Source organism: Poromitra crassiceps (genome assembly GCF_964638095.1).
Source record: "Poromitra crassiceps genome assembly, chromosome: 2".
Lineage (NCBI taxonomy): Eukaryota > Metazoa > Chordata > Actinopteri > Beryciformes > Melamphaidae > Poromitra > Poromitra crassiceps.
In genome coordinates this window covers 122,967,884-122,989,747 of record NC_139624.1, presented here as the reverse complement: position 1 = coordinate 122,989,747, position 21,864 = coordinate 122,967,884, and the positions used below count along the sequence as shown (strand labels likewise).

General features: G+C 43.3%; 1 protein-coding gene across 1 annotated transcript; it reads left to right on the top strand.

The window, feature by feature from the left end:
- The first annotated feature begins 596 nt into the window (after positions 1 to 596).
- Positions 597 to 21,493, top strand: LOC310771739 (uncharacterized protein). Its single transcript, XM_083631934.1, has 11 exons — positions 597 to 735; positions 2,993 to 3,041; positions 3,190 to 3,259; positions 3,398 to 3,568; positions 17,407 to 17,514; positions 17,735 to 17,935; positions 18,063 to 18,272; positions 19,991 to 20,116; positions 20,234 to 20,398; positions 21,152 to 21,235; positions 21,376 to 21,493. Exons 1-11 carry the CDS (start codon positions 666 to 668, stop codon positions 21,400 to 21,402), a joined length of 1,281 nt encoding a protein of 426 aa, XP_083488060.1. The 5' UTR covers positions 597 to 665; the 3' UTR covers positions 21,403 to 21,493.
- Positions 21,494 to 21,864: the final 371 nt, after the last annotated feature.

The following is a 21,864-nucleotide window of genomic DNA, read 5'->3' as shown; positions in this document are numbered from 1 at the left end:
AATTACATCACCAGTTTGAAACAGCAAAGCAGCTGTGTGGTTACACACTGCAGTGCCAGCAAGACATGAGCAGTGATTTGACATGAGGATGACAGGATCCGAATCCCCCCCCCCCCCCCGCTCCGTGACCGTTGCATGCAGGGACGTGAAACCAGACCTGCTTTGCATACAGGAATCATGGTTAAAACCAAACCTAGATTTTAATAACGCGGTGTGAAGGGTATAATGGGATGTGTGGGAGTAGTGGAGGGGAAGAAACTAGTTGTCCGTTTTTTTTAGAGGAGCTGGACTGATAACAAGACTAATGGATTAGGGGGAACATTGGATGGATTTGTCCAGAAGGAGGCGGTAATGCAACATGTTGGATGCCAACCGCCGTAAAAACAAACAGAAGAAGAAGAAGTGACCTTCCGGTAGTAGAAGGGACCAATGGTGTGGACGCGTTGACGACGGTGTTTATGTAATTGACCTGATTGGTCGACCTGGCTAGAGCGGGGAGCTTTAAATATTCTGTTTGCTGACACTGACGTCAGTCTCTCGCCAGTCCTTGCCAGTTACAGTAGAGCCACACTCTCTTGACTGTCGTACCGAGCATTGGAAGTCAACGCGTCCGTTTGAAGAGACGACTAGCTAACAGCCAGAAGACTAGCTAACAGCCAGCCAACATGCACCCGAGTGCCTACCGCCTGCGTTTAGCAGGAATCCAGCTTCTTCCTAATCGAGGTTTGGAGACAGGTGAGGCATTCTGATGATGAAAATCGATGGAGTTTGGTGCTACCGTCTCTGCTAGCCAAAAACAAGCTAACGTCAGTTAGCACATTAGCTAATGTGCTTGCTGGGTTGAGTGGGTTCTAACTAACATGAATTAACGTTACATCTTGAAGGTCGGTGGTTACGGTAATGGTTAACGTTAGGCAAGTAAACAACTTGGTTATAGGGGTTGGTAAAAAAAAAAAAAAAAATGTTAAACATGTTTTAATGGCCGCCGGGGTTTATCTTTGCAGGGCAATGTACACGCCCATTAGCTAACGTTAGGCTCTCCTATCATGCTAACAGTTTGTTTTAATTTACAGCATTTTGGTAAGCTAACTTAACAGATGGATGTTTGCAGTGCCTTTAAGACTGTTGTGATTATCTACTCACAAGTTGACTAGCGTTAGAAACCAGAATTAACGTCCGTGTGGAACAGTGGAACCCAGGTTCGGTGAAAGCAGTTAATTTGGCATTAGCCATATCCCTATGAGAATATGGTAATGGAAGAGCAGGGGTAATCTGCTGTGTATGGGGCTGTTCACAAAGCGTTTTTGCATGGAAAAAGCTGCCTGGAGCACTGTCTGTTTGTGAGGAGAAATAAACTTAACGGACACACCGTGATAGGGTGATCTGACGTTAGCTATTGCAGCAGTTCGGTCAAGTTGGAAATATACAGATTCGCACTTCTCGGACTGGAGGATTGCTCGTTTACGTGAAAATGAGGTTGTAGCTCGTTGTCTACCTTACTAAGATGGGAAAGAGGCGTCGTGTGTGCGGTACAAACGCTTCGTTTATGAGATATTGATCCAGGAAGTGCGAATCTGTCAATATATTTACAACTTTACCGAACTTCAGCCACCTCAGAACTAATGTGTCCGGTCGGTGTGGTCCATACTGCTATAGTTATGAGCTGCCTGTTACAGTATCGTCAATCCACTGATTACAACGTCATATGTTCTGCCAAAAAGTCATAATTAACTGCAACCAAGTGATTAACGTTAGCTAAAGGTGATAGCCAAAAAGTGATTATTTCTCCATATTGTGGCTGTTATGGAGAATGACAGTGCAACAGATTCTGTTAAAGTGTCATTATTATAAACAAGACACCAAGCCCTGCCAGCTCAACAGCAGTGCTGTTGTGTAGCTGAGCCTGACGTCCCTACTGTTGTTGTTGTTGTTGTTGTGGGTGGTGATAGCCCTTTTTAGTATTTACTATATATTCTCATTAGTATAGTAATATGCTAGTGTTTATATTTTTTATTCTTGTTGAAATGGCTGGTGTGATCTAAATTGCTTGTCATTTGTTAGGATATGGCACAGACACTCTTGATCATGGCATTAGATATGAGTCTGTAGCCAAAACCAAAACAAAGGCTTTGGGCCTTGCATAGCTGACTTGATTGGCTGTAAATGCACAGGGCTCCCCAGCAGATAGCATTGTGCATGATGCTACAGGGAATACATCTTCTTTGCATGGCTGTATGATGACGTAAAGGAGCTTAGTAGCTAGCAACACGCAGGAGGCGGCCTCCCTGTTGGCCAGGGCGTCAGGTGTGCGACTCGAATGGCTGAGGGGAGTGAGTTTGGACAGATAGAATAGCAGAGGTGAGTCAGAGCCAGAACCTTTTAGAGACGTGCAGGGTATCCGCGGGGTCTTGAAAAGTATTAAAAGTTGATCAATCAATTTAGGGGAAATTAAGGCCCTTAAAAAGTATGAACAAGTTTTGATTGCCATTGGAGAGGTATACAATTTGGTAGCTATTGTGCTGATGGTGTTAAATGAGCATATATTGTCCCATATCGATCGCAGACCCCTGAATTGAATCGAAATCGTATCGTGGCAGACTTTGTGATATCAGCAAATCTCGTATTGTTGTCCAAATAATCAATATAATATTGTATTGTGATGAAACTTGTGATTTACACCTCTATTGCTGATGTGACCAGTGGCGTTGTTGAGGTCTGGAAAAAGTATTAAAAAAGGTCTCAAAAGCTATTGAATTTAACTTCAGGATTCCCTCATATACCCTGGAGAGGCTGTGTGAAGCAGGTCCTGGCTCCTCGCGGGGCAGTGTTGGTGTGGGCCGCTCAGGAGGGAGAGGCAGTGCCTACAGGGCTGAGCTGCCTCCCACCCTGATTGGTTGACAGCTGTGGGGCAATCTGCTTTCCTTGATAGTCGGTGAGAGAAACACTGTTGTTGTACAGTATATTAATGGACTCTTTCTTTCTTTCTTTACAGGATCTAATTCTAAGCGTATGGTTCTGCTTCCTGAGTCGCCCAAAAAGCGGTAAGCACCTAAGAACTGAAAACACTTAAAGAAGCCCCACCCCCTTTAGATATTGGACAGGTTCACAACTCCTGCCCCCATCCTCCCCCATATGAGTGCTGGTTGTATGACAAAAAACTATTTCTCATTTGGGTCTTCTCTCTTTCAGGTTAGACGCAAGTCTTCATGAGGCTAGAGTGGATCAACTGATAGCATGGAATGGAGATCTCTCTTCCCAGGTAATCTAAAAACAGGATGTAAATCCTTTCTAGTCAACTTGGCATCTTGGGGCTTCCGGAGACTTGGATTACACCAGACGAGCAATCCCACATTTTCACTATTAATGTTTCCTTTTTATTTGCGTCTTGTCTTCACAGCTGGCCATCTCCAAGGCTGAGGTTACCAGGCTGAAATACACTCTGGAATCTTCTCAGATGGAGTGGAGCAGAACTATCTGCTGCCTTCAGGCTCAAATCAGCCAAGCAACAGCCGACAAAGCCCGCTTGATTCAAAATGAGCAGGAGACTGAAAAGTACTACAAGTCACAGGTGAGTGTGATCTCACACACTACCCACTGAACACAACATACTTTTCAATTTCTCTCTTGTGCAGATCTCTAAGGCTGGCTTTACACGCTGAAACCTTCACGCAACTTTAGTTGGTTGAAACTGAGGTGAAACTAAGTTGCAAATGATTTGCATGGTCTAAAGCCCTCAGCAACGCACTTGAAACTTGTCTGAAACTCTGCTGCAACAGTTGCAAAATTCTCAAGTTTGTGAAACTAGTTTTATGCAACAGCCAATCAAAATGCTGATAAGTAGGCTATGCTATTAATGCACTGATGCATGCTCGCATTTGCATGAAAATTATGTTTCATGCTATTTGCAACCTGCAACTACCGTAGTTGCCTAAAAGTTTCACAGTGTAAAGCCAGCCTAACTTATTTGAAGTTTCACAGTGTAAAGCCAGCCTAACTTAATTGTTGAATGGTGGTTGGGGGTACATTTGTTTAGAATTAACATAATTACACCAGAGTATTTATTTTGAAGTACACTGTAATAAAAGATACCCTACATTTACTCAATAAAATTAGGGCAACACATTACAAGCAATATTTTAATTAAATGTAACTATATTGTCAAGTAGATATCAATTAGATTAGATGCTTTAAAGTTTGCCATTCAATATGAGTAGATCCAAATAGAACATGAAGAATTAATTAAAGCCTAAACAAGATATTGAGTAGATCCAAATAGAAGAGTCCAAACCAATTAAAACCTAAACCAACTATTGAGTAGATCCAAATAGAAAACAAGGAAGAATTAATTAAAGCCTAAACAAGATATTGAGTAGATCCAAATCGAATTAAGAATCAATTAAAGCCTAAACAAAATATAGAGTAAATCCAAATATAAACCAATGAGGAATTAATTAAAACCTAAATACAAATATTGAGCATCTATGAAAAAAGAGCTGGTAAATGTGTAAATATTACTAATAATTTAATGTATTTTTATAAATGTAAGTGAACAATTGAGTAAAAAAATAATGTATTAATCATTGCATTAATTAGAATTAATTCAATTCAGTCAATGAAATCTAAATATTTATTTCACTTAAGAATAACACAAACTCAAGACTTAATTCAGAACTTTATTGACAATCTTGTCAAAATTACAAAATGCATGAATCTCCCAAAAACGGATAAAACTGGAGTTGGAGGAATGGAGGGGTTCAACCCCTACAGGATGTTCACACTGTAAAGAAGTGCACTGTTTGCAGAGTAGTTTGATTTTTTTTCTTTCTTACAAGTTTCTCAGGAGTTTCTCCTAGGCTTCCACACGCTTATCTTTGCTCTACTGTTATGACCTGTTTGACTTCAAAAATATTGTTCACTGTTCATGTTTTTAGAGCACCAGTTCTCAAACTGGAAGGCGCACACCTTATCCATAGGACACCCTAACCCTAATCCCAATCAAATGAGTTCGGCGGTGGGGTTTTCCCAGGCCGTACTACAAACAAATGTTGACCCAGGAACGACACAAACACGGTGATATCAGGAGGTGCAGGTTGACTCTACAGTACAGTACCATAGTGGATTGTTGGCAGTAAGGATTTTGAATGTTTTGATGAATCAAAGCAACCACAAACCAGGGCAGCAACACAACACCATATGCTGTGAGCCTGTTAGAATTCAAAATCCTTACTACAAACACTCCACTACTGTACTGTTCTGTACAGTCAACATAGTGACATCATCTAGCAACAGCCTAGTTGTCACCTCTCACCTTTATAGAAAAACAGGGTTATATTCATAACCTTGAGATAACCTTGACATAACCCGTAATGAAAATCCTAGAACCTTTGGATAAAGCCTATGTGACACAGATACAGGAAGCGACTCAAGGTTGAGTTGTCTCTATATTGAAAAGTCTCTGGTCAAACCTAAGACAGGGCTTGATTACTGAACATTCATTTAAAGAAAGGCTTTGCTGATTTTCAACCTGCTTTGTATCATTAGAATCTTGGTCATATAAGCAGATGGACAGTGTTTACCTTGTGTATGTTTTCTCCCGAGAGAAATCCACATTAGTCTGGGTTAGGGTTACGCTAGTCTGCCTGCAGAAACTCCACCCCCGCCAGCTGTTACAGCTCATTAACGCTCGTTAAAGGCTCTAAAGATATTCAGCACGACTAGATGCCTGCAAAAGACTATTCTATATCTAGATGCCTGAAAAAGACTATTCTATATCTAGATGCCTGAAAAAGACTATTCTATATCTAGATGCCTGCAAAAGACTACCGGTATTCTATATCTAGAATATATCTAGCTTTGTTGATTCGAGCCTGCAGGAGCGTCGGTGCGAGGCTCCTGCTTTGTTACTTAATTGGCACATTCAGTCCTCAACTCTCCACTGGGAAGCTGATGTGTGGTGAGCGTTCTGGCGCAAACTGGCTGCCATGAATCACCCAGGTGGGTGCTACTTAATTGTTTCTGTGGATTTAGCTCTTCCTCGCAGCGAGGCTTGCAAGGATATATTGGATCAAGTTGTTACTGTGATTGAGAAAATAAAGTGGCCATGGCTGTGTAAATAAGGTTAGTCTCTGTTTGTTTTATCACGGTTTGGCACGGTGTATTTCCTGGTCTGTGTTTACAATGCGGTATGTCGGCTGTGTGTCTCGCTATGCCTCGATGCATATGCATCTAGCAACAGACTAGTTTGCGAAAAGCTGAAACTTTCATCTTTCTATCAAATCTGGGTAAATTTCAGACTTCAAAGCAGTGCCTCTTGTCTTGTCAGAGGTGATAAGCAAATTAACTAGTCATATGAACAAATGTTTCATGTCCTCTTTCAAGTATTTAGCACGCTTACAACCACTTCACTTAAGGAAAACAATAAAATAAAAAAGGCTGACAACCTCAAAGTGTCCATTGGTGCCACAGTCTCATTTCAAGCCAGCAACGTCTTCTTGAGAGTCAGGATTCTGGGTGATAGACTTGAAGCATCCTCGAGCTCCAAGAAAAGTTTTTGGAAAGCTTCAAAGGAGTGCTTCAGCTGGGGGGATAATCTATATTCAGTGCATAGATTAAGTCAAGGAGGAGGGCGCAAGCAGTGGCGATACCGTGGAGTCCTGAGATGACTGTCTCTCCATCAATGACAATCCCGATGTCCCTCGAAGACTCTGTTGTGGTCACACAGATCGCTGTTTTGAGCAGTCTAACCACGTCCAAATCCACAGTATCCTATAACAGGAAATTGTAATTAGTGTCAAGTTTGGGATTGGAACACCACACACACACAGTAGTGAGTAATATGCCGTTGATTTCCTGTCCTATCAGCAGGGACATGATTGTGAATCAATTCCAGCTGCCCAAGCATGAGAGAGAGGGGCATGGGGAGGAAGAGAGAGTGAGAGAGAAAGAGTGGAGAAAGATGGGGAGAGGGAGGAAGAGAGATGGAGAGGGGAGAGAGGGGGAAAGAGATGAGGAGGGAGGGTGGGAGAGAGGGGAAGGGAGAGAGTGTGGAGAGATAATGTAGATTAGAATGTAGAAATACAGACTAGGGATGTAGATTTTCGGTTACCGTAATTTTACTTTTGATTAACTGACACCCTTAATCGGTTAATTTAAAAAAAAGTGCAGGACAGCAGGTATCCCAACATGCGTCACTAGTCTGCACGGGGCATCAGGATGCAATGCAGAATGCAATGTAGTTTTCCACTGCTGGCAAATAATGTTAACTTTATACTGTATTCAGTCCACAGTCAGCCCCACACAGCACACACTGAGTTAACAAATTTATAGAATGAGCTGATTGTTTCGCTCTGGGTGTGTTTCTAAATTAATACTGAAAGATCTGAGCTGTCGCTCATAAATTTAGAGCGGGGGGTGTTGTGGTGGCTAGTGAATGAGAGACAGCTCCAGGAAGCACTGCTCTCACATGCTTGAGCAGAGATGCAAACTCATGGAGTGAAAAAGGTGACAGATCTACCAGGGCAGACACAAAACCACTAAAAATCATTCATTTAAGTGTCCTATTTTGAGATGAATAAGGTGACTATCACCGAAAGGTGACTCGTTTGCATCCCTGCTTGAGGAAAAGGCATTTTCTAAATTAATGTTATTATTGGCAGTGGCAGGAGCTTTTGATTAATAATATAATGCTAGTTTACTCCTTGTGCCATGTTTCCTATACTTAGGTTAACATTGTTTCCCACAAAGGAGGAAAAAGATTGGTAGTTTGGCAACATGCTGTATGCAAATTAATATGCAAATTGACCATTTAACCAACATGCTTAACCGATCAAAGACGTTCTCGGCGGTTAAACGTCCACATCCCTTATACAGACATGTCCAGATCTTGGCAAATAAAACCAAAACTCTTCGGATGCATAGATAATTTAAAAAAAGCTGCATTGGTAAAGTAAGGAGGCAATCTACATTCAAATATGATTATGTTAATAAATTAGTTAATGCAAATTAAGTTCACCTACCCTGAATTCTTTGATCAGATTTTCCCCTTTTTCGGCAAGGTATTCCATCAGGCACCGAATCACCACCTCTCTTGTCCTCTCAATAGAAGAACACTCCTGGACAGAAATATAACTTAATTAACTGACATGTCAATCACAAAGAAACACTTTGAAAGTACATACATATAAATATCCCCTATATGCCGATATTTACTCATTCTGCCCATCTGTCAGGCCAGGCAGGGCTTCTCTGAGTGAATAAAGCTTCTGGCATACGCTTCGCGCCCAGCCAAGCGCATAGGGCGCGCGGCGATTATGACGTCATCGCATGGGGCGTGTCGGGGGGCGAGGCGTGAGCGCAGCGCGGCGCGTCCGTGGAGATTTTTCTATCAGCGCGTCGGGTTTTGCTGCCTGTGCCTGTGAGATCTCCGTGGTAGGCGATCAGTGGATATCTGCTGTGATTGAGTCCTCACTGTCGTAAAGTCGCCTTTGAAGCATGATGTTCGATTATAACGAACTAGTTGTGTGGCTTAGCCTTCCCAAATGTTGAGGGTCGTTTTTTATAATTTAATAGATAGAATTAGGAACGTTACATTCAATTTCATTCAGACTGCCTGGCACTAACCGCCGCCATTTTCCCCTGGCGCTTCCACAGGAGGAGGGGGCTGGGAGGAGCGAGCTGCGCACTGAGTATGTTCTGTTTTGGCCCGCGCAGAGTGCGCGCGCCCTCCTCGGAGCCCCGCCTCCAGCGCGTGCGCGAAGAGTATGCCAGAAGCTTAAGCCTCCCTGTCGTTTTATTTACTGCATAAACTCAGGCTTCCACATTCCCACACAAGGATACACTTTCAAAAGAAACCCCATGACTTTTCAAGGATCCACAATAGAAGTTCCATTTAATGTGAGGTGGTGACTGATTCAATACCAGGAATTATTACTACACTGGACAAAATAGGAAACATGAACTAATTTCTTCTTCGTCTGAGATTGCACTCACTTCCCAGCATTTTTATGAGTGGGCGGGCTTCAGTCTTCCCTAACCAATCATTAGAGACCAAGGTGTCCACAGCAACCTAACCTCGCGTCACCAGGCTCTTCCCGAGGCAACCTGCTTGCACGGCAGGGCATCCGCAGCAGTCTTACTAGTCACAAGCACAAGCTAACGTAGCTAGCTAATGCTAGCCAGCTTCTCCACGTTTGGCAGGCAAAGTCGGCCGACTTTGGCTGCTTAACGTGCAGAAGCCTGCTAGCATTAGCTAGCTATATTAGCTTTGGCCACAGCTGTGTCTGTTTCTGTTGTGCATGACTGACAACAGCGTTAGCCAATCAGCGCCCGTGATTGGATTTTCAACTGCAGAAAAGGCATTTGCACATGGCAATTCCAGACCAGGAAGAGCCAAATTCACAACTTTGGAAGGTCTGGAGCCTAAGGTCTATGATTTTAGTGCTTTAGAGTCACTGCATCACATTACCTGGAAGCTATTGAAATAAAACATGAAATTTTCACATTGATATAAAATACAAGAAGCACTCAAATCCAATATAAAGTGGTGTGTCCTATTTGTAGTCTAGTAACAATTGCTGGTGTTGATTTGGTTTGATTTTCAGTGAGTCACATTACATGGAAGCTGTTGGGAGGAGGGGGGGGTGAAAAAAGAAGAAGCACTAAGAATCCAATATAAACAGGTAAATTACATGACTTTTCAATGATTTTTAAAATTCCATTATGTTTCCAGGCATGGAAAAATAGATTTTGAAATCCAGGTTTTCCATCACCATGGGACGGCCAGAACAAAAATTACAACCCGTTTCACACAAACATGACATATGACGGACGTTATGCTCTCCTAGGAGGCATTTAGAAATAGATGTTCTCCTCTCTCATTTGCTGACGTAGGTAAGATGTGATGCATCAGTAGTAGATTTTGACTTTCATAAGCAGTCAAAAGTTCCCTGTAGCTGCTTAATATCATAACACAATTTTTGCTCCAAATTTGCATGTGCAACACATCTGCTGCACTACAAACTTTAACATTAAGTTATGTTATGGAATTAGGTAAGTCAACCGTGTTTTAGTGCTTCAATGCATCGAATTGCACACACGCACCATGGGTCTGTACTCAATCTGTAGTTGTTGTACGATGTAGGTTCTTGTGATATTTGCCGTCATTATTCATGTTATTTGGAAATCTTACAAGGCAAGTGGTTGGGTCATTATGAGAAATACTGTACCTGCTCCATTATAGCCTTTAATCTCCCTCCCATTGCTCCACCTTTGGCATGGAATAATGTCAGCAGCCTGGGAGTATGACGGTCCAGGGAAGACATAAATTTAGCCTCGAGATTGGAGGTGGTTATACGTTGAAATTCTGCATTGATCTGAAACACAAAGGTGGCAGAAGAAGAAACAGAATTTTTAATTATAAGCGGAGTGCTGAGCGCCATGACAGCGGCACATAAAACAGTTACAAACTGAAAATAAGCACTCTCCTAACACAGCGGAAACCCAGGTACAATTCCTTGCAGCTGTACTTCCGGCTTGGTCAGATGTTCTTACAGACAATTGGCCGTGTGTGCGGGTGGGGTAAAGATGTGTTAGTCTACAATTCCCCCCCGATCGGCAGAGGGGGTGGAGCAACGACTGGGGCAGCAGGGGGACTTGGGCCAAGTCCAACTGGGATGAAAATTATACGAAAAAAGAGAATTACAGATGTAGAGGTTTGAATGACAGAGTATTGGCCAGATGCGTCTCTTGCAGCGAGAGCAAATTAACGAGTGACATGTCCAATGGGCTAATTTTATACGGCTACTATTCCTTTTCTTTTTTTATTAAGGTTTAAATTAACATTTTAATATTATTTCTATATTATATTTGTGTTATATAAATATTATATAAATATTTATTTATGCGGACAGTCACTCCTGGAATTATAGTATAGATAGATAGGAGATTATACTATAGTCATTATACTCTATACATACTTGTACTTTAAAAGGTATATTTTACAACCAAATACTACTTTCTGTCAAAGTACTCGTACTTTAGGGGAAGACTTCCTGGAGATAGCAGGCTTATTGTGTACACATTTCAAGACACTACTCCATCAATACTGTGTCTGCAATAGTGTGTCAATACCGTGTCTGCAGGTGGAAAGCCGGACTATGGGTATGAGTCCTGGCCAGTGCACGTCCAGTGCCTCCTCTGGTTGAACCTGGGCCTGTTCAGGGGGTGGGGAACTGGGAGGAATAGCGAGATCCTCCCACGTGGGACGTCCTGCCTTTAAAACCCCTCGCCGTCAGGTGAAATGAAGCGGCTGGCGACTGCACATGGATCGGGGAGGGGGTGGAGCAATGATTGGGACAGCAGGGGGAATTGGCCAAGTAGAATTGGGGAGAAATTTTAATCCAGAAGAAAAACAAACTTGATACAATACACAATACAATACAATAGACACACACACATACTGTATATAGGATAATGACAGATGACGACTGGAATTTCATTTTTGGGTGAACTTCCCCTTTAAAGGAGAATTCTGTTTTTACCACGTGACGTGGTCAAGAGAAGGCTTTTTGGGGTGAGTCATACATTCATTCATTCACTCAGTCAGTCAGGAATGGATAACCATCAGTGATGATGCCATCAGTGATGTCATCAGTCCTGGCTGAGGCTATCTTATTGTGTACACATTTCAAGACACTACTCCATCAATACTGTGTCTGCAATAGTGTGTCAATACCATGTCTGCAGGTGGAAAGCCGGTCTATGGTTATGAGTCTTGGCCACTGCACGCACGTCTAGTGCCTCCTCTGGTTGAACGGGGGGGGCTCCTCGCCGTCAGGTGAAATGAAGCGGCTGGCGACTGATCGGGGAGGGGGTGGAGCAATGATCGGGACAGCAGGGGGAATTGGCCAAGTAGAATTGGGGAGAAATTTTAATCCAGAAGAAAAACAAACTTGATACAATACACAATACAATACAATAGACACACACACATACTGTATAATAGGATAATGACAGATGACGACTGGAATTTCATTTTTGGGTGAACTTCCCCTTTAAAGGATGGGTTTTCCGTGGGGAATATGAATATATATTAAATCTCACGCCCCTAAGGTTTTCGAATCCGTTGAAATTTTTGAAATTGGAGGTTTACTCACAGAGATATCAACCGAAATCCACTCTGTGTGTGGGGGGGGGTGGTGGGGGGGAGGTGCGGGTGCGGGGACTCGAAATACTACATTTCCCACAATGCACTGGGCTCGCGTGGCCTTCGTTTTTATGCCCACCCCTCAGGCATTTGGCTGATATCAAACTCCAGTAGGTGGCGGTAATGCACATATATGTTTGCCAACCGCCATAAAACTCAAAGAAGAAGAAGAAGAAGGCTTCGACAATAAAATATACAAAGAACAAGAAATAAATCGAAAATAAAATTGCCTCCAAATTGCACCAAATGTAAACGGTAGTATATATGTCGGGAGATGTCTTCATAAAAAAAATTTCATGCATTTTAAGGCATTTTCGTAGGAGCTACGCGCATCTGATGTTGTAACTATTTTCTGTAAAAATTTGTAAAAACGGGTACATTGCTCAGCGTTGATTTCGTTACTTCAATCCACCTACTACTAGATGTAAAATTTGACGAGCTTTCCAATGCCGCCAGTCCCGTGTCGATTAGTGCTTCCGTTCCCGAGATAATGGTCTCTTTGCAAGGAACTATGGGAAGCTAATATTAGCTACAGCAGGCTAGGCGGTTGAAAAGATGGCTGCGTTTTTGTTTTGGTCAAGGCCTCTGAAGGGGCGTGGAGGACCTCTAGAGGCGGGACCATGGCCAACAACAGTTGTAGTTCATAGGTGCACGACTTCCGCAAGGCGGACTTGGGCCAGATGACGCGAAACGCGTCGGCTGGCCCAAAAAATATGTGAGAGATGCTTGATATCTCTGGCAGTGAATATCCAATTTCAAAAATTTCAACGGATTCGAAAACCTTAGGGGCGTGAGATTTAATATATATTCATATTCCCCACGGAAAACCCATCCTTTAAAGGAGAATTCTGTTTTTACCACGTGACGTGGTCAAGAGAAGGCTTTTTGGGGTGAGTCATACATTCATTCATTCAGTCAGTCAGTCAGGAATGGATAGCCATCAATGATGATGCCATCAGTGATGTCATCAGTCCTGGCTGAGGCTATCTTATTGTGTACACATTTCAAGACACTACTCCATCAATACTGTGTCTGCAATAGTGTGTCAGTACCATGTCTGCAGGTGGAAAGCCGGTCTATGGTTATGAGTCCTGGCCACTGCACGCACGTCCAGTGCCTCCTCTGGTTGAACGGGGGGGCTCCTCGCCGTCAGGTGAAATGAAGCGGCTGGCGACTGCACATGGATCGGGGAGGGGGTGGAGCAATGATCGGGACAGCAGGGGGAATTGGCCAAGTAGAATTGGGGAGAAATTTAAATCCAGAAGAAAAACAAACTTGATACAATACACAATACAATACAATAGACACACACACATACTGTATATAGGATAATGACAGATGACGACTGGAATTTCATTTTTGGGTGAACTTCCCCTTTAAAGGAGAATTCTGTTTTTACCACGTGACGTGGTCAAGAGAAGGCTTTTTGGGGTGAGTCATACATTCATTCATTCAGTCAGTCAGTCAGGAATGGATAACCATCAGTGATGATGCCATCAGTGTTGTCATCAGTCCTGGCTGAGGCTATCTTATTGTGTACACATTTCAAGACACTACTCCATCAATACCGTGTCTGCAGGTGGAAAGCCGGTCTATGGTTATGAGTCCTGGCCACTGCACGTCCAGTGCCTCCTCTGGTTGAACTGGGGACCTGTTCAGGGGGGAGGGGAACTGGGAGGAATAGCGAGATCCTCCCACGTGGGACGTCCTGCCTTTAAATGCCTGCAAAAAAATAAAATAAAAAACAAATTATTACCATAAACTTTCAAGGCTGAAACAAGGGCTAAAGCTGTATTCTTGGGGACACTGACGTCACAAAACTGTTACTGAGGGCAGACAGCAAGTCAAAACTATGAGAGCGGATTTCAATTGTGTGAAGAAACAAGTACCGGTACTGTTTATCGATTACATAGATAATGTCTGAGCTTCGGTTGTTAATCCAAACCGTATAATAAAATCCTAACCCTATAATAAAATTGGCTAGGCAGATGGCGTGCCATGGTCAATGTTTATTATATATTTTTTGGCACATAAAATAAAGAAAAACAAAATACCGAATCAGAATCACACAGAAAGGCCGTTTTTGACAACCCCACCTGGGCCATAGGCACTGAGAACATGGGAATGGGGACACACCCTCAGCCCCCACAGCGTCCCAGGTGGGAAACAAAGCCAAGACCACTGTGTTAAGCTCAATAAACACAGATCTAATATGTGTCCAGAATTTACGGAACGGAAACGCTGTCCCCCATAACTGATTGTTTATTCCTAAAAGTAGACTGTGATGCACAGTGTCGACTAGTGGTTTTGATAGTCGACTAGCGAATGGTTGATACAGAGGGAAATTACATGTCTGAGGGGCAAAAAGCAGTGTAAAATAGTATTGGCAGCACTGACAATACTGAGAGGAAGGGCTAGTGCCTTACTATGCGTCCTGCTGTTGCCTCGCGCAGTAGTCCTCCAAAGGTGATGATGACAGGGGACATATGATAGATCGGCAATACACAATTTTGTAGGCGGCACACGGTCTCACCCCACACAGTTTAGGGGGAAACACTAGTCTCTTAAAACAGATGGTTGGCTCTCGCAATTTTCAAATGCTACCACCGAAACATCTGTAATTGGAGCCCTGAAAACGGAAAGGGAAACTCTGGGAAAATAATGAGCAATGATAGGGGGATGTCCCGCCATTTCTCCAATCACTGGCATCGGTTCAAATTTCTCTGGTCTGAAGGGCATGTGTGGGCGTGAATTACAGACTGTTTATGGTGCATTTGCAGAATGTAGAAGAGACAGTCTGGCTTGAGAGACTAGGGAAACACAAGGCACTCGTCGTTGACTTCAATGTAAAATAGCAGTACAAAAAAAAGAGAAAATAACAGAATTAATCTTGTTTATTAATGACAAAAATACACCATGACATGACGGTTTTCCATAAGCGCCAGCTTGCCAGCTAAATGGCCGGACATTGAAACATCTCCAGCCGGCTACTTTCTTACTGTCACAATAACCAGTATTTCAATATTGTGCTATAAAGAAGCCAACGACAGTGGATGGCAATGTTTGGACCTTCAGGCCGATATGCAGATGCCCCCGCCCGGATACTATTTTCACCCAGCTGGACATTGTATGCACTAGCGGAAAACAAAAAAATCATACTAACAAAGTTAGCCATTCAGGCTCATACTAAATCAACCATTGCAGTCATTTTCAGAAAATCAAGGATACTGCATACAATATACTGTAAGCGTCAACCTGTGAAGCCCAGGTCTAGATTTTAAATTAGTAATAAAAAAATAATTGCGTAATGTTAAGACATATTTTAGGACTGTTAAAGATATTTTGAACAATAGCCAAAACCAGTAAAATTCCAAGCCTTTTCCAGGCCTGGATAGCTGTTTATAAAAATTGCATAACTTTTCCTGGAATTTCATGACCTTGGAACCCTGAATATAACCAGAAGGTCCCAGGTTTGATGAAACATCATCATAAAGGAGCAGAATGGGCTAATCACTATATACCACACTTACTGTATTTGCAAACAAACAACAATGCAAGTTCAAAAACAAATGTGGATGTGCAGTGCAGAATTTTGTGGAAATCAAACCCACGTCATCACAGAAGCTTCCTAGGTGACTTAGCAGTTCATTTATCAGTTAACATCAAACACAAACTTCAGCAGTATCTCCAAATAGGTTGACAGTAAGAGTGGATGAGTGGATAAGCATCATGCCATCAGCTGAGCATGTTCTCCAGCACCTAGAAACCACATAATCCCTTATATGGCAATTATCCAGCAAACAGCACACTGCACATCCACACATCCACACAATAGCATCAATACAACACAGTTCAGAAACAAGTGCCACCCACGTAGTCCAAAGAAAACACCATACATTGTCAAATTATTTTCTTTTAAGTGAAAGGCGAACGGGCACTGCAAAACAAGTATTGACGTGCGGGCGAATGGCAGATGAGTCCACCGCATGAGTCACGCTGGCCCAAGAGGGCACTGAGCAAGCCACTAACAGCTAATGTTATCAGCCGTTACGTTATCATTTCATAACGTGGTCAATGCACGAGTCACGACATATACACATTATCGCGCTCTTATGTGTATTTTGACTGGGCAGTTAACTTACAGCAGACTAGCCACCATTTGTAGACTAAGCTGACACTAAGCTAACAGGAGGGCGCCTTAAAATTACTTTATACTACACACATTTAAGGCGAATCTCCCTAAATGTTGGCATGTCATGCCATGCCCGTCAACTTTACCATAATGTTAGACACACTTGCTATCGATCTAGCTAGCTTTAGCACCATCATGTATCCTGTGTTGGTACGGCTAGCCAATGCTAACGTTAACAGGCGATACAGGACTAGCAAGGCTCCAAATCGAGGCTGGCGCGCGAGTATAAAGTATATCAGTGGCTTGCTTAACGTTAAACGGCTGTGCCATCTTGAGCGTTATCATATTATCCAGGCAAACAAAGGCCAGCTAGCGACATGCAAAACTCGGGGAAGCTAACAGTTAGCTAATGGCAGTCGCCTTGCATGACTTAGCATAGCCTGAAAGGCAAAGCATTCAAGTTCCAATGTTTGTTGGTGGTCATAATTCACTGTAGCGTACATTTTCACTTAATGATCGAGTAGATTACATTACCTTAAGGTTTTGAAGCTGGAGACTGGAGTCTCAGTGGAGATATATGATGTGCTGATGTGGAGAGGAGACTGACGAGAAGAATAGCCTTGCTTGGCGCACGGCTTTGCTGTGTGTGTGTGTGTGTGTGTGTGTGTGTGTGTGTGTGTGTGTGTGTGTGTGTGGGGTGGAACGCCCACTACCCCAAAACCGCCATAGGAAATCAATTGAAAACTAGTCATTTTACAGTATAAAGGAATTCAGACAACGCAGGACACATACAATCAATTGAAATCTGCCTATTTACATTCAGATGAATTCAATCAATATTCTCTTGATTTAGAGTTGCATAACTGAATGCTTGTGTTTTAGACAACAAAGTAAGTGACTGTATGTCCACACATTTTCATTTACATATTAAATACATAATTGCCACAAAATCAAGGACACATTATATTGATTAAAATCACATAATACTTTGTTTTTAATCTACATGGCCACTGAGTCATTAATTACAGTGTAATTAATGCTTCCTTTTGATGTGTGTCTTGTGTCTTCACAGCTGGCCTTCTCCAGATCTAAGCTTCTGATGCTGATAGATATCCAAAAATTTGCTGAGGAAGCGTGGAGCAGCCTAGAGTGTAAACTCCGTGAAGCTACAGCCAGCAAGGTCAGATTAAAGCCTCACAGCTACATTTAGTCCATTATGACCTGATGCATCATTTGTGATTATTTTTTATTATTTTGACATATATACTGTTACAATGTTGGATGTTCATATTAAATATATATAATTTAAGAAGTATATGATTTGAGGTGGATTTTCCCTTTACGCAAATCTAATTTTTAACCACTGCACAATTCCTCTTTCCACAAACTGTCTAAAACAGGAAGTGATTGAGAAGGAAGCAATAGATCTGAAGAATGAGCTGAACACTGCATCAAGCTCCATGAAGCTCATGAAGGAGAGCATCTCTGCTAAAGAGCAGGTGCTGAACACTGCATCAAGCTCCATGAAGCTCATGAAGGAAAGCCTCTCTGCTAAAGACCAGGAGCTGATTGAAGCACAGCAAGGCTACCAGGAGGCAGAGGTGAGTGTGATCTCACACAGTCACCAATGAACACAACACACTTTGAAGTTTTACATTTCTCTCTTGTGCGTATCTGTTAACTTAAATGTTGAATGCACAATCCTCTTTCCACGAATTGTCTAAACAGAACGTCATGGAAAATCAGGTCCTTGATTTGAAGAAGCAGCTGAAAGGTCTAGTAAGCTCCCTGAAGGCCAAAGATCAACAGCTGGCCTATCACCAGGAACTCACTGACCTGAAGGAGCTCCAGACGGACGGCATCTCTCACTATCTGAAGGCGGAGGTGTCGTTCCTGCTTAAAGAGGACCTGTTGATGGACGAGTACTACGAGGCAGAGGTGAGTGAGATCTCACACAGTCTCCACTGAACACAACACACACTTGTGCATATCTCCAACTTAAAGAGTTGATTTTGAAGTAAAACAAGATAGATTGTGTGTCAAGACTAGGGTTGTCACGATACCAAAATTATGACTTCGATACCGATACCTGCCTAAATATTGCGATACTCGATACTTAAACGATACCACGGCAAAAAGCTAAAACAACAGGAAAAGTCGTGTAATAATGGACGACAGAAGAACATGGGAGTTAAAATTCATGTTTTGAGTCTTCATCATACTTTATGTGGTGTTCAAAGATAGCTGGGGAAGGCTGCCTCAACTGATTCTGCTGGCATCTCATTTGACTCAATAGAAAATGAGGAAATGTGTTCAGTAGAGCGCAGAATAGAATAATGTCTGTTCAGTCTACTTTAGTGTAATCTGAGTTTGAGCTTCATCATTAAGTGCCAGATTTACAGTTAATCTCATGTATCTTTATTTATTTCCACAATAAAATGTATGTGGTAGCCTATGTGGTGTCAAGTGTTTTCTTGTTTGTTCATACATGTAGGCTAGGTGAGTTTTTGACAATTAGTATAACATTAATCATGGATTATTCTAAATAAATAAATAATTCTCAGTGTTATTAAAGCTTTTACATGGTAATATGCAGTAATCTGATGTTCCTTATACTTAGTGTATGTGAGTTATTTGACAGTTAACGTTATACAGTTTGCAACCTCATATCACTCTTAAACACCGTCATATAGCCTACCCCCTTGGCAGAGGTTAGGCGCATTGCCTTTAATTGCCTCGTCAAACGAACTGAAAAACGTTTGCTTGTCACAAAATAAATCACACTCGCTTGACTTGACGTTATCACATTCGCTAAACTGTGACACTTTGTACTAGTCGGATCGTCTGTTGGAGAGATGCTTTGGCAAGTCAAGTGGACGTGTTGTCTCCCTTTTGCCTGTGTAAACATCGTTTTACAGACGGACAGCTTTGATGTCCGTGCATGCTTCGGCATAGCCGTTGTAATCTGACTGTATGGTTGTAATATTAAGTGCTGACTCCGCCCGTGTGGGCCAGATTCAACATACGCTGTTAGAAATGACAAGCAAACCCTATCCTGCTGCTCTCAGGTAGGATAGAGGCTGCAGTGAAGGCGAAGCGCTGTGTGTGTCAGACAGGCAGAGCGAACGAGAGAGAGAGAGGGAGAAAAGCCAGCAGGCAAAATCCGTAGAGATTCAACACATTAACGTTGCTTCCCATGGTCAGAAAAAGTCGCCAGATTTGTCGCTAGTTGCCTTTGAGAAATAAAGTCGCCACGTGGGTCTGAAAAGTAGCTAAATATATCGACAAAGTCGCCAAGTTGGCAACACTGCATGTCCACCCGATCGGCTGAACAGAGGAGTGGAGAGTGGAGTGTCAGTGAGACAGGGGAGGGCGGACTTGGCACGCCCACAGGGAGTTGAAACAGACAGAGCAAAGCTGCAGCACACAGACTCCGGTGGAGAAACAGACGGTGGCACATGGATGCAACGCAACTCATGTCATTTTTAAAAGTACCGGTACTAAATTAACGTGGTATAGTATCCTTTTTAACGTCAGGGTATCGCGGTACTGTTGTAGTACCGGTATACCGTGCAACCCTAGTCAAGACACACACTCTGTCCCCTTCATTCCTCGCCCACCAATCTCACTAAATCCCTGTCTGTATCTTCCTCCAGTCTTGCCTCTTCCCTCAAGTCTTTGACTACAAAGACGAGCTCGACCCTCCTGGCAGCTCGTCCGGGGCAGTCCTCTCTGCGTCCATGATGCCTGAGCAGCTGCACGACAGTCGGACTCAACCCAAGGTTGGTTTGCTTTTTGTATTATTGTTGTTGGGAATGATGAATATTTCTTACATTTTGCACTAAATAGTGCTGGTTGCTATAATGTTGGCAATTTGTCTCCCTGTCTCAATCTGACAGAAAAGGGTCTTCAGCTGTTTTGCTCGTCCCTTCTCTTCGAGCACCCCCAAGAAAGGCCTGAGCAAAAGGCACAGTGCTCAGGTGGCAGCTGAAGCAGCCAGGAAGTCTGCCAGAGTCACCAGCAGCACGGCCAAGACACCAGGCCTGCCAGGGAGCGCTCACAAGGTGACCAGCAGCACGCACATGTTTGAGGGACACACTCTGAGCCATTAACCATTCATTGTTTCACACTCACTGAGAGATTTAATCATAGAAATACAAGATATACACGCTAGCGCCTCCTCTGGTCGGTCAGGGCGCCTGTTCGGGGGGCAGAAGGGAACTGGTGGAAATAGCGCGATCGTCCCACGTGCTAGGTCCTGCCGGTGAAGCTCCCCGCTGTCGGGTGAAAAGAATCGGCTGGCGACCACACATGTATCGGAGGAAGCGCGTGTGCGTGTCTACGGCTCTCCCCAGATCGGCAGAGAGGGTGGGGCAGCGACCAGGGCAGCAGGGGGAATTGGCAAAGTACAATTGCGGGGAAAATCAGGAAATAAAAAAACATTAATTGAAAAGATTTAACCCATTGATGCCTGATGCAGCATTTGCGTGTATATCCCTCATTTGTGTGTGTATCCCTTTAAGACCGCGAACCGCGTCACGCCATTCGCGGTCTTAAAGGGATACACACACAAATGCTGCATCAGGTATCAATGGGTTAATATAGAAATACAAGGGACAGCTACCCCGTGGAGTCTGTGCTTAGTTAGAGACTTGCACACACACTGTGTGAACACTAAATGCATGCAATCACACATGCCTAATATAGAATATACACAATTAGAAGGAGCAATTTGATCAGAGATGCAGTTTTATCTCTTGTATTTTAGATGCTTGCTATAATGTTGGTAATTTTGTCTCCCTGTCTCAATCTGACAGAAGAAGGTGAAGACCAGCTGTTCCCCCCGCCCCCTCACTTCAAGAAGACCTTCCAGCTCTCAACCTCACCCCGTCTTGAGTCGAGTGAGTCTCTTGCACGTACGCACACACACACACACACACACACACACACACACACACACACACACACACACAGTACATTGTCTTGAAAACAGCCCTGCATATAATGCCTCTCACGATTGCACTATTTGTGGTTCTCTCAGGTTGCAAAAAGGGAGCTCTTCGCATAAGGACAGAGGAGGGAGAGCAGCTTCAGGAGGAGCCAGAGCCCCCACACATTAAAGATAAGGACCGAGGAGGGAGAGCAGCTTCAGGAGGAGCCAGAGCCCCCACACATTGAAGATAAGGACTGAGGAGGGAGAGCAGCTTCAGGAGGAGCCAGAGCCCCCACACATTAAAGATAAGGACCGAGGAGGGAGAGCAGCTTCAGGAGGAGCCAGAGCCCCCACACATTAAAGATAAGGACCGAGAAGGGAGAGCAGCTTCAGGAGGAGCCAGAGCCCCCACACATTAAAGATAAGGACCGAGGAGGGAGAGCAGCTTCAGGAGGAGCCAGAGCCCCCACACATTAAAGATAAGGACGAGGAGGGAGAGCAGCTTCAGGAGGAGCCAGAGCCCCCACACATTGAAGATAAGGACCGAGGAGGGAGAGCAGCTTCAGGAGGAGCCAGAGCCCCCACACATTAAAGATA